We start from the raw sequence: 13,416 nt of genomic DNA on the forward strand, positions 1-13,416 counted from the left end.
TGCCACCACGTTGCAGATCTCCAGAACGAGGAGGCATTGCTCCACCTTCATCTGTGATGCCAATTCTGCTGGGAATGTCACATCTAGCGAGTCCAAGATCGCCGAGTACTATCGTAGTGCGTTCAGGAACTTGTACACAAATTCAGCGATGAATTTTATCCCTTTTTCAAGAATGAATGAATTTTTCCTTCAAAATTTAACATTGATATCAAGTAAGATTCATCTACATGTACTGTTGGTTGGTCACATGTTTCCCACCGATTACTTATTATCCCAACTCGGACGAAAAATGGAAGGATGACACAAACCTCACGAGTTCCCCAACAGATTCCATCTGGCCGAGCTTCATCGGATGAAGAAGGAACCAAAGAACATGAAACACACCACGACATCATCCGCGATCATAGGGCGCAACTGATCACCTAGAAAAAAGAATACAAACACGAGGCCCAAGATCTGACCCTGAAGCTCCACACATTTCGTTGATGCCAAGCAACATATCTGGAACGAAGACATGACGGGAAGGTATTATTCCTCGCCGTCGATGGCGCCATCGCCTCACCTACGTCACCCACACACTTAGACTTAAGGGTTAATTATCATTTTGCTCTCAATGGTGTCCATGTGCTCAGTTTTGCCCTCAGATGCGAATTGTCCTCAGTTTTGCCCCTAGTTCGAGCACAACAACTATGACGAGGCCATCGGCCATATTTGAGTCCACTCCGTCCGCCGGCGTTAGTGGTTGTGGGTCCGGATCTTGCACGTGGGACCGCGTGGACGTGGGCCCGGAGCTGACATGTAGGCCCGTGCAACTAAATCCCCAAATCATTCTAGCTCACACCCATCCGCCCGGCCGGCTGTCCTGCGTCGGCGCCGCCACCTACCCCGCCACCAGCTGCACGGCCTGCTCTGCCGCTACCGCCCTGCGCCTACGCTCCACGGCTACCTGTGACGCCCACCACCTTCCTGCGAAGCCACGGGTGGGGCGCCCGCCACCTGCTCGATCTGCGGCGCGGCCTCCTTCCGTGCGCCCGGCCGGAGCGCTCAAAGGTTGGGGGCTGCTGGAGCTATTTGAACTAGGAGGAAGAACCCTAGGGCGAAATGGTGAGCAACGGCGACCCTGGAGTATTTGGCGAGGCAGGCATCGGGCCAGAGATCCGCCGCATCCACGACTGGGTTCCCGAGGGGTAAGTCTCGCCTCTTGTTTAGATTGAGCTTAGTTGTGCATTTGAACACTCGATTTGAGTAGGTTTGCCCAATTAGTGTGCTGATTGCTCTGTTTTTTGCCGGTTAGGATGGAGTTGCAGCTCGCTTTCATGGTGCACATTAGAAGGGACCGGTACATGTTCGATGCAAAGGATAAGAAGAAATACCAAGGAGGTTTTGATTATCGGTTGCCAATGGTTAGTAATTGGAGTTTTAGACAATTTGGGGAGGTAATTTGTAGCCAATATCCTTGGGGTTTGCTTGATGAAGTGGTATACAAATACTATGATGGGGAAAAGAATTTGGTGACAATTAGTAATGATGAAGAGCTAGCTACCATGTTTGTTAGGCATAAAGAGAAAGATAATTTTCATGTGAGGCTGCAAGTTGATGTGCTTGAGCAGGCATTTGGACCTAGGATGGCGGGTGCAACATCTCGGGGAGAACCAAGTCGTCGTAATGGCATCTCTAGCCAGAACCGTCCAGTTGGTGCACGACGACGTGGTGGCTCGACAAGTGTGGGCAACAGCATTAGGGTCCCCCTTGATGTGGAGTCTGATGGCTACAATTCTGGGGTTGATGAAGAGAAGCTATATTCTGATATTATTCAGAATTTATGACGGGCACCTCGGACTGAAAACCAAGATGAGGCTCACAATGAAGTCCGTGTGGATGATGACGCGATGGGTGAGGACGAAGACCTTGCAGCTGTTGAATGGGAACCTTTGAACCCTCATATGGAAGAAGGTACAATTTTTGCATCCATGAATGAGTGTAGAAATGCACTTGTGACATACTACATCAAGGTAGAACGTACTTTCAAAGTTGACAAGAGCGATCAAGTACGTTACAGAGTGCACTGTCCGACTAAGGGTTGTCCATGGAGGCTGCTCGCATCTAAAATGCGGAATAGCACTAATGTTCAGGTCAAAGTGAACCCTTTTAAGCACACATGCCAGGAATCAACCCTTAGGAAGGATACAATCAGTAGAGCCAAGTCAAGATGGGTGGCAGAAGAAGTAAAGAAGTGGGTGAATGAAAACCAGCAAGTGGGTCCAAAGGAATTCCAGAAGAACATCAAAGATAAGTTCAAGATAGATTTACCATACATGAGGTTGTTCAATGGTAAACAACATGCTATGGATTCTATTTATGGTAACTGGCAAGAAAGTTTTCAATTGTAGTATTCATTCAAAGGTGAAGTGGAGAGGACAAACCCAGGTAGTATTGTAGATATTGATCACCACACTGTGGAGTACACATTCAGGGGAGTGACAAAGACCAAGGAATGCTTTAGGAGGGTTTTTGTCTGCTTTGAGGCTTGTCGCCGGGGTTTTTTGGTAGGCTGCAGGCCTTATTTGGCTATTGATGCCACTTTTCTCACAGGGAGGTTTAAAGGACAGTTAGTAGCAGCTTGTGCAGTTGATGCACACAGTTCTGTATTTCCAGTTGCCTATGGTGTGCTGGAGACAGGGTCTGAGGAGAGCTGGACTTGGTTTTTGCATAATCTCCGCCGGGCTATTGCACATCCCAATGGGTTGGTCATTCATATAGATGGCTGCAAAGGTTTAGAAGTGGCCGTGGACAATGTGTTCCCTGGAGTAGAGCATAGGGAATGCATGTGTCACCTTGCTGCAAATTTCATGAAGAAATTCAAAGGAAAGGTGTATACCGACAATTTATGGCCATCATCTTTGACTTGCAGTGCGAAGAAGCACAACTACCACTTGAGGCAGTTATACATGAATCCCAAAGTGAAAGAATACTTGGAAACACACCACTCCAAGTTATGGGCCAGAAGCCAATTCAGTGAAGTGAGCAAAGTTGACTATGTGCACAATAATCTAGCAGAGTCTTTCAACTCAACGATCCGGAAACTAAAGGGTCATTATGTGGTGGATTTGCTTGACAGGATAAGGATAGAATACATGCAGAAATTTCATTATTGTGCAGGAATAGCCGAGGCAAAATTCATGGGCCACATTATCATCCCTGCCGTGATGAATGAACTGAAGCAGAAGACAACAGGCTTGGAAATGAACATGACTCTTTGCTCGGGTACCACAACAGAGATATCATATTTGGATAAAGAGAAGAGGGAATGGAGATATCTAGTGGATTTAGAAGCTAGAACTTGCAGTTGTAGGCAATGGCAGATAACTGGGTTGCCATGCATTCATGCCTTATTTTTCATCACTTCTCTCCCAGGTCCAGCAGGGAACATACAACAGTATGTGCATGATTACTACTCTGTTGCAAGGTTAAAAGCCACATATGCTTATGCCTTGCCTGCTATGGAGGGAAAACAACAATGGGACATGGTGGACCCTGGATTCAAGCTTTGCGCTCCAGTTCTGAAGAGAGCAGCAGGTAGACCAAGGAAGAGTCGAATCAGACCTCGCGGCGAAGGAGCTGGACTTGGAGCGAGGAAGCGTAAGTGCACAAGGTGTGGTGGGTCTAGTCATTTTGGTAAGTATTGTGATAACATAGTAGATCCAGCGTTCGGAGAGAGTTTCGATGAAGGCTTCGATGAAAATGTTGGTCAGCAGCCGGTTGCCTGAACAGATGATGAAAATGATGGTCAACAGCCGGTTGCATCAGATGAGGATTTTGACGAGGTTCCAAATGATGATGGTCAACAGCCGCAGGATTTTGACGATGATCCAAAATATCCTCCCAATAATGATTCAAGTGAGGCTCCAAATGCTGATCCAAGTGAGGCTCCAAATGGTGATCATGGTGATCCAAGTGAGGCTCCAAATGGTGACCAACCTTCTGTTGTTGTGAGTTCTGCTAGGTATGTAAATCTTGCAAGGGTCAAATACTACTGTACATCTATCACTTGACATGATCTCATTACTGTTTATGTTTTGCACAGCTCTATGATAGGTTTGAAGAAGACGCACAAGGTACTGACAACCAAGAGAAGAAGAGAAGAAGCAATGAGCACAAGGTGCACGAGGAGCAAAGTGATGACAAGAAGCTCAAGGAACAGATAGAAGCCCCAACGCTATCTATGAATAATTATGAAACATTATGAATAAGGGATGATGTTGTATTATGAAACATTTATCACTTGACATGTTGTATTTCTGTTGGATGATGTTGGACCTATGTTAGAAATATGTTTGACATGATGTTTAAATATCTGTTGGATGATGTTTGAATGAGCACATGTTTTTCCTTTTTTTGATTTTTTTTGAATTTTGTTTTGCTCATTTAAATTCTGGTCAAACCTAACTTTGACCAAGATTTAAACAAGTCTAAAACATCAAAATGAAAAACTAAGCCTGGATCCTTCTTAGTCAATCCAAAATGAAGCTGTGGTGAGGTTTTTAAAATTTTCATGAAAAATGTGCTAAAAAGAGGGGTCCAAAGGTAAGGTAAACGGCCTCATTTCTAAGCAAGGTTTTTTTCGACCTTGTGTAAATCAGCCAAATAACTTTCCTACACATATATTCTATATGTACAGACTATGTGCTGGTTTTTCCATTTTTTATTTTTTTAATTTGTTTTGCTCATTTGAATTCTGGTCAAACTTAACTTTGACCAAGATTTAAACAAGTGTAAAACATCAAAATGAAAAACTAAGCCTGGATCCTTCTTAGTCACTCCAAAATGAAGCTGTGGTGAGTTTTTTCAAATTTTCATGTTCATTTCCCCAAAACACTTCTCTTCACTTCATACAAGAGAGTTTGAGATACTCGAGATATCATACAATACAGATGAACTTATCATTTAAATGCATGTAAAACTTGTTTATCAACTTAAATCGTTAGTATATGACATAAGACTATGTGCGCAGGTTTTTTATTTTTCTGATTTTTATTTAATTTATTATGCTCATTTGAAATCTGGTCAAACATAGCTTTGACTGCTCCAAACCCCTCCCAAACCCCGCTAACCCTAGCGCTGAATAAGGACCGTTCATCTAACCCTAGCAGTGATCAAGGGTCGTCGATCTAACCCTTCTAGAAGAAATCTGTAGGGAGGAGGGGGGCGATCTGCGAGATGCAATCTGATTGGCTGGGAAATTGTTTTTTTAACAAATATCGGGCGCGCTGGATAGACCGTTGGGCCGTCTCGTTGTCTGGGCCTGAGACCGCAGTAAATAGCCCGTCTCAGCCTTTCCAGACCTTGCATGCATGGAGGCGGCGACGTGGGTTTGCATGTGCGGGAGGTGGCGACGTGCATGCATGCGAGCGAGGCGAGCGAGGCGCGCTAGGCGAGCTAGGCCAGCGAGGCGAGCTAGGTGGTTCAGGGCAGTGGTTCAGGGCAGCGATTCACATGCACCGCCCGGTCAAAGAGCTATGGAGTGATTCAGATGCACGCACGCGCCCCATGCATCGTTTTCGTGCAAAAATTTAAGTGTGCAAAATGTAACGGATACACACACGCGTCCGGATTCACACACGCACCGTTCTCATCCTTTCTCTCTTCCTCTCCCACCCACAGGCCTATAAATGGGGTGCCTCTCTTCCTCTCCCACCCACAAGCCAGATCCGATCCTCTCCAACTTCAAACACCCAAGCGACCGAGCCCTCCCCAAGCGAGACCAAGTGAAGATGCAGTTCAACGGGCCGACCTTCAACCGTCCGCCTGTCGTGCCGGAGCTGCGCTACCCACCGGGCGTGCTCGTGGAGAGGGAGCTCCGTGTGTGGGCTATTTCAAGGTGGAGGGGTTCCGTCGAACTCACCCGCGCCTTCCTCAGAGCCGGCTATGCCCACCTCCCACGGGGCTCGCCAAGGATGTTCACCCTCAACGAGGTTCGTGACCGCGGCGGCATCCTCCTACTGCTCACGGTCACCTTCACCAATCCGTTTGACGCGCGCGAGCTCCTCGGCCAAGTCTTTTGGTGCGGCTGCGAGGCCATCTTCTTCACCGTCTACAACATCTACACCAACTACGAGAGCATCTTCCCCACTCCAGGCCAAATGCACTCCCTTCCCTACGACGAGGAGGAGGAGGTGTGAAGATGAAGATGGTGTTGAAGGGGCGTGCGCGGCCAAGGTGGAGAAGAAGGTCAAGAAGAAGATGTTCAAGCCCGGAGTCAAGCTCGTCATGTTTCGTTTTTTATTTTGTTGCTTTTCAATGTCGTGTCGTGTCGTGTCATGTTTCGTCATGTGTCCGTGAAGTGTCCGTGAACTTATTATTGTAATGGTACGGTGTGTTGCATCTTATCTAAGTTATTAGGGTTTATTATGTGTGTTAAAAATGCCCGTGCTCAAACATATCATTTCTTCCCTAAACCAAGTCATGAAGTTCGAGAACTTGTGGTTTTCATTAATGAAAACCCTAATGAAAATCGGAGGGGGTGAGAAGCCCTCTGTCTCATTCAAAAAAAGTCATGAACTAACATGCAAATTTATTCCCTTTAAATCCAAAACCAAGTGCCACTCTAATCCTTAAACCAAGTGCCACTCTAACCAAAATCATGTGGCAGTGCAAACATACGTTTTCAACCTTCCAGCCCTCCAAAATTTCAGTGAAAAATAAAGGAAAACCACTCTCACGCGTGTGCAAACATTCACGATCTCACTATTTTTTTGACAAATTTCACAGTCTCACTATGTATACCTTCCTTCCCTACCCATGTTAAAGTCTTGCCATCTGTCCTAGCGGTTACCAGCGCACCCCTAAACACCACAAACCCACGCGGTCCTTGGTTCGAGTCCCCAGTCGCACCAATTTTTTATGCATTTTTCACCCTTCATTTTTTAGACAAATTATTTTTTTCTCAATGTAATGCCCTTAAAAAATGTTTATTTATTTTGGCACCAGGTGTAAATCTCTACCAGAGCTGAGGCACATTTTCCATGACATTTTGGTCTTTGATTTAAATCACGGTGTATTTGAATTGGATTAATTAAAAGCTCCAAAAAATTTCTAACCTTAATTGTTTGGCTCTGGAATAATTCAATTAGCTTTCACAAAAAATTTCAGCATTATGATTTACTGCCTAAATTAAATCATAAAAGAAAACAGAAAAATACGCAAGAGAACCCCCGAATGGGCCTAATTGGATGCAGTTGGCCCATTAGTGTAGCCTGCACTTGGCTCTACGCTCTGAATTTGGCCCAAGAGCAACCTTTTTTGACAGAAAGGCAGAGCAAAGAGCTGCATTTCATTGATCAAAAGTTTCTGAATTCCTAATTTCTTCTTTTTTTCAACATATTTAAATGTTGGTCACTTCTTTTTTTTTTCAACATTTAAATAACTTTGACCAATATTTAAACTAGGTGAATTTCTCATACAATTTCAAGATTACAAATTCCTCCCTAGTTCATGCCTTTCCATACATTCTCAACATTACAACCAGTGCGATTACCATACCTACAAATGCACAAAAGTATTTGCAAATGGGTATTGGTAGTGCTTGATCTTCAAGCTTACTAACCTTCTTCTTCAACATCCTAAGCTCAACAGCTAGCTCTCTGTCAGTGCGTGCTTCGCCCTCCATCTCTTCTTCCGGAGCTCGTGGTGCGGTCACTGCCGTTGGTGGCAGCATGCGCAACCATTCTTCATGCTCTTCTTGCAGTTCATTCATCAGAGTCTTGGCCAGAGCATCGACCCAAAGAAAGAAGCATGTCATCTGCATGAACACCAAACAGATCAACCCATTGCTCAAAGATCCCGACCACGAAAATGGTGCAATTGCCCCGATTCTTACCCCATTCTCGCTCCACACGTAGAACGGACGATTCTGGTTCCTCGGTGTCTGAGAAACCCTTCGATCAACGCCCGCCCTGCACCGCGGACAGACGAAGACAGGCATGTCCACACGCGCCCGGCTCTGCATCCGCGAGGTGGCGCGGGAGCTTAAGGAAGACATGGAGCTTGGAGCCGAAGGGGATCTCAACGCCACCGCGCCTTCCACTGCTAGCTTCCCACCGCCGCGCCCTCCACAACTAGCTTCCCACCGTCGTGCTCTCTCTCTCGCCGTGGTCACCGCCGTGCTCTCTGTCGTCGTGGTCACCGCCGCTGTCGCCCGCTTATATAGCACACCCGCCAACGGCTCTCTGCTCAACGGCTCTCTGCTGGGTCCCACAAGCCACGCGTGCAACAGTCTGAATAAAATTGGTCGTCTCTGCCGCGTGGTCCCACCTGTAAGGGCCGAGTCAAAAGGTTGACCTAACGAAGACGGCAGAGTTCACGGAACAAGTCGGTGCGCACGGACTAGAGGCAAAACTGAGCACAATTCGCATCTGAGGGCAAAACTGAGTACATAGACACCACTGAGGGCAAAAGAATAATCAACCCTAGACTTAACCGTAATGAAAACTAGAGTGACCTAAGACTACATAGACAACCCTGACCCGGGTCTCCCTCCCCTCATGGGTACCAAAAGGCACCCGAAGGCGAGGGGAACCGGTGACGGCAGATCCCTTAGGCGGAGACCCTACCCTTTTTTCTTGGGAGAGGAGGCGGTGGATGCTGTGTGTTTCGTGGAGTCGACCTCGCATAGAACCTTAGTGGTTCACCGTGAACAATACACGATGACAGCCCGAACCCCAAGTAAAACACAATGCAAGTAATATGGACTCGACTGCTGGCAACAAGAAACGGAGAATCAGACGAATCTGCCATAGTTGTTCTCATTTTGAAATTTACATATTTCACCAGCCAAAGAAAAATTCAAACTCAGAAATGCAGTTTCGAGATTTGTGTCGTTTGCGTGAAGTTTTATCTGAACCGGATTTTTTCTCGTGTTCTAGTTATCTGCCATTAAAAAATGTTGGCTGAAAACAGGAGCAAATCTAGATACATTCGCATATAGCAAGATTCAACTATAAGCACCACAAATCCAAGTTCGTCTCCAATACAAACTTGTTACAGTGAGTTGCCGGAAATTCGGCTAGTCAACCAACCAAGAAAATAAACACACCCACACACATAGCACCTCTTCCATCTTGTCCAGCCCGCGACGGATCCTTTGATCAGCACCGCCACGCTGATGCGCCGATGATGGCACGATCCTGCCAGCCGAGGAGGAGGCACCCTTTTTCCTCGTTGAGCCGGTACCCGTCACCAGCGCCGTAAAGTCCTAGGAGGACCTGGCTCTGGCCGACGGCCGCTGGGCTTAGCGGCACGGCCTCAAATCCACGGTCCTCCATGATGCGGCGCCACCGGTCTAGCCGCTCGTGTCGTGCCACCCGCTCAGCGCCCTCGCACGCCACCACATTGCGGATCTCAGGAGCCAAGAGGCATTGCTCGACCTTCATCCGTGGCGCTGAGTCTGCCGGAAATGTCGCGTCCAGCGAGTCGAAGATGGCCGAGTAGTAGTGCAGTGCCTCCAGGAACCTGTATACAAATTCAGCAATGAACTTTGTCCCCCTTTTTTAGAATGGATGATTTTTTTTGAATTAACACCACATTAGTTATGGCCACCAAATTTTGTCCCCCTTCAAATTTATCTATGCATTGTTGGTCTGTCAAATGTTTCTCACCGATTACTTAACAAAGTAATAACTAACACCACATTAGTTAAGTGCAAAAATCATATGATGGGTTATCCTCTTCTTGAAAAAAAAATAAGAGCAAAAGAAATTTGAAAACAAGGATGAGTTTAATTTGGCTCGTACGTACCTGCCCAAGAAGTATGGGCCGTTATGGCCAGCTTCCTGCTCCACGAGCGTCATGATCTTGGGAGCCTGGTCACGGATCATAGACAGCAGCGGGCCGAGGTGAGCGCCGGGGACGCGGTGCATGCGGTTCACCGCGTTCACGGCCAGCGCCTCCCCGACGCGGCGCTGCAGAGCGGCAGGGCGCAGCCTCTCCAGCTTGTCGGCCACGGCGGCATGGAACTCGAACGGCACACGCAGCGACGCGGCGAGGGAGGCAAGGTGCCGCCCGGTCTCCCTTACAGCCGTGGCCGGGTGGCCCACCCCCGTCAGCCTTAGCGTCGGCGGGCCACCCGGCCGCGCCGCGAGCGCCTGGAGGAAAGCCGGCCACTGGTAGCCCTGGAGGATGTCGAGGTCGACGACGTGGACGCGGTCCTCGCCGTGGAAGGCCTCGAAAATGGCCTGGTTGGCCGTGAAGTGGGCGAACTTGATGTAAGGGCATGCCTGGTAGAGGATCTGGTAAATCTTTAGGGTATCGGGCGACGGCGGGAAGGGGTAAGGAGCGCCCGCACCGCGCGGGGAGATGGCGGTGCCCGAGGAGACCGAGAGGCGAGTGGCGAGCGCGTCGGCGAAGTAGGAGGCTACGCGCTGCATGGAGTCGCCGAGCGGCGAGGCGACGCGGCGGAGGAGGTGGAGGTGGCGGAGGGCGGAGGGCTGGTCGCCCTTGGACACGAAGTCGGCGCACGCCAGCAACAGGTGCACCAGCTGAAGACCGCTGTCCTGCTCCTGCATGCGTGGAATTTGAATTGTCAGTAGCGATTACTGATTATTCCGGATTTGTTCGGCCAAAAAAGAACAATTGATTTGTAGCTGCATGAAGCCATGAACTCAAATCATTCATACGGGCGTCACGTATGTGTACTCTCTATGTGAAACATGCTTTGTTCATTTTTAGTAGGCAGAAGACGTAGAACTTAGTTATAATTCTTGAAAAGATCTTCAATATTTGTTGGAAATGCCGAATTACCAATTTTCATCTGGAGTAATATTTGACTTGCTGATTCTTGCTCTTTAAAATCTTGCGAGTGGAATCAATACAATATACTGAAAATGAGAAACTATGCACATTCTCAATGCATAATTTTTCAATAAAATGTGAGTTTTTCATTAAAATCCATATTTTACGAAATAATAAAGCTGAATCCTAGGTCATGACCACAACCTTCTTTCCCCCTCTGCAATTACTCTCTTTCATGCGCCTCTTTCTCGCGCTACCTTTTTTAGATAGAGGTTTAACGTCCGTCCTTAAAAATTAGGCCCTTAAGTTCATGGACTAGGGTTCAACAAGGAACAAAAATGGACAGCGGCGCATCGCGGAGGTTCTGCAAACAAACAGATGAAGGAGATACAAATCTCTCTTTCTCTCCCCCCCCCCTCTCTCTCACACACACATACAAACACTCTCTCTCTCTCTCTCTCTCTCTCTCTCTCTCTTGCCCCCTCCCTCTCCCCCTCTCCCCTCAAATTCACCGTCGCCGGCTTTGTCTGATTCAAGTCAAGAGCTCAGGAGTTTGTTGAACCACAATTTAGCATTTCCTCGAAGCCTGATAGGCTGCTACTAACTACCCATCGGATGCCTTGTGTGACCTCGCTGAAATCGGCCATCATGAATGGTTTTCCCAAGGTGAGCCATTCAACTCCCCCTTCATCTGCCTCTTCCCCTTCCCCTTCTCCGTCTTACTCCCCCTTCCGCCCTTTCATCTTCTTCCACTCGGCTTGCCGCCCATTTCCCTCGTATCAGACAGTAAGAAAGGTTTGGCTTTCTAAGACTTGATTTTAGGTGTCCATGAACATATTACACCCTCAATTGCTCTTTGTTGGCACGTTAGTTTGTGTGTGTGCATCGGATTTTACGTTGTGTGCATCCTAACTATGCAAAATGTCGAGTGTGTGCGTATTGTGTTTGTCTGGATCCCTCGATGCGGCATTTGATTCAATATAAAGGGCCTTTTTTAGAAAGCATTAAATATGGCATACTTTTGGCAAGTTGGGCTAAAACAGCGGTCTCAATCTGACTTGGCTATAATCTACTACCACACCACCCCCACGTACGGAATGCATGGACTGCGACCATTTGGCCAATTGTGACAGCCTGCGTACCAAATTCAAAGACTACCAAAGAAGATGGAGTAAAAAAACAGTGCATAACCGCAACCTAAATCCTCAAGTCTACGTAAACAGTCTGTGTAACTTGATGCATGGTTGCCATCGCATGAACATAAAAATAAAAATAAAAATTGATGCATGGCTGTTACTCTTAGTTACCTGCTCAGCCTGATCTGACTGTATTACTGACCCCAGCATGCTGTGCAAGGATGAAGAATCTGCCCACTGGTCAGGCTTTGCCATTTGGTGCTGCAACGGCAAGCCATCTGCAGCTCCGAACTGGCTGGCGTAGTAGAGGTGATCGGGCTGCAAACCTCCCACCTGAATCCCTCTGCCGACCGCCGCCTCGTCCCTGGTTCCGTACACCGGCTCCGGCATCGCCAGGCACTCGGAGAGCGTCGGCAGCTGCGTGGCACTGGTGCCGGCAGAGGAGGAGCCGCCGGCATCCTTCTCCGGCGGCAGCTGGTACGCCAGGTACCCTTCCTCCAGGAAGGAGGAGTTCAGGGATGGCAGAGCAAGGTTCTCGCTGTTGTTAACGTAGGACGAGGAGCAGGAGAGGTTGCTCTTGCTGCTGTTGCTGTGGGCGTTGTTGACGAATCCCTTGTGGAGCGGGCTCTGCGACGACTTCCCCTTGCCATAGCCGGCGAGATTGCTGGGGCTCCCCGTGTCCATGCCGTGCAGGGTGCCATGCATGTAGCTCTGTTGGCTGGTGCTGTTGTTGTAGAGGCTGGAGAAGGTTCTCCTCGGGGAGGCGACCATCTCTCGCTTTGGGGAGGACACCATGTAGTCCCGCTTGGGTGAAGACATCATGTAGTCCCGCTTGGGAGAAGACACCATGTAGTCCCTCTTGGGAGAAGACGCCATGAAGTCCCTCAGAGGGCTGAAGTCCCTCCTTGGGGAGGACATCAAGAAGTCGGCGCCCGAGGCGGCGCCGGGGCCGATCTGGTCGGCAAAGAGCGACTCCCACATGGCGAGGTCAGGCGACTGGATCTCGCCGTCGATGTCTCCATCGAACCTCAGCGCTTGCAGGCCCGCTAGGGCGTCGATGGCGTCGGGGTCCGCGGAGGAAGCGACGATGTTCGACTCCGAGAAGGAGGCGGTGGGTGATGTCGGCGCTGCTGGCTGGTGCTGTAGCTGCTTCGTGCCGGAGCTCATGTCAACAGCGCAGTTCAGCGTCCCCATGCGTGAACACATGAGATATCGTGTCCCAACTACACCGGCAACGATGCATCTAACACCATCAACTACTCGACCAAATCGTCGTTGAAGCTAGCTAGCTTTGGGTTTCAATCTCAGAGATGTTTCATTTGGTCCAGCTTCCCTGATAGGTCTTGAAATATGGGAGCTAGCTAAGCAGCAGAAGCGTGTGCCCTGAAATATGGGTCGACGAGCTTGGAGCCATCATGTTGGCATGTACGCACATGCACATCACGTAGAGACAAAGGCGGTGTTTTGGTTGGTTGGTCGGGAAGAAAAATTGGTT

General features: G+C 48.5%; 1 protein-coding gene across 1 annotated transcript; it reads right to left on the reverse strand.

The window, feature by feature from the left end:
• Positions 1–9,117: 9,117 nt before the first annotated feature.
• LOC123191490 (GRAS family protein RAM1-like) lies at positions 9,118–13,115 on the reverse strand. The gene is made up of 3 exons (XM_044604205.1): positions 12,093–13,115; positions 9,793–10,553; positions 9,118–9,507 (listed from the first exon to the last, which is right to left on the reverse strand). Exons 1-3 carry the CDS (start codon positions 13,113–13,115, stop codon positions 9,144–9,146), a joined length of 2,148 nt encoding a protein of 715 aa, XP_044460140.1. The 3' UTR covers positions 9,118–9,143.
• Positions 13,116–13,416: the final 301 nt, after the last annotated feature.

Source organism: Triticum aestivum, chromosome 2A, assembly GCF_018294505.1.
Source record: "Triticum aestivum cultivar Chinese Spring chromosome 2A, IWGSC CS RefSeq v2.1, whole genome shotgun sequence".
Lineage (NCBI taxonomy): Eukaryota > Viridiplantae > Streptophyta > Magnoliopsida > Poales > Poaceae > Triticum > Triticum aestivum.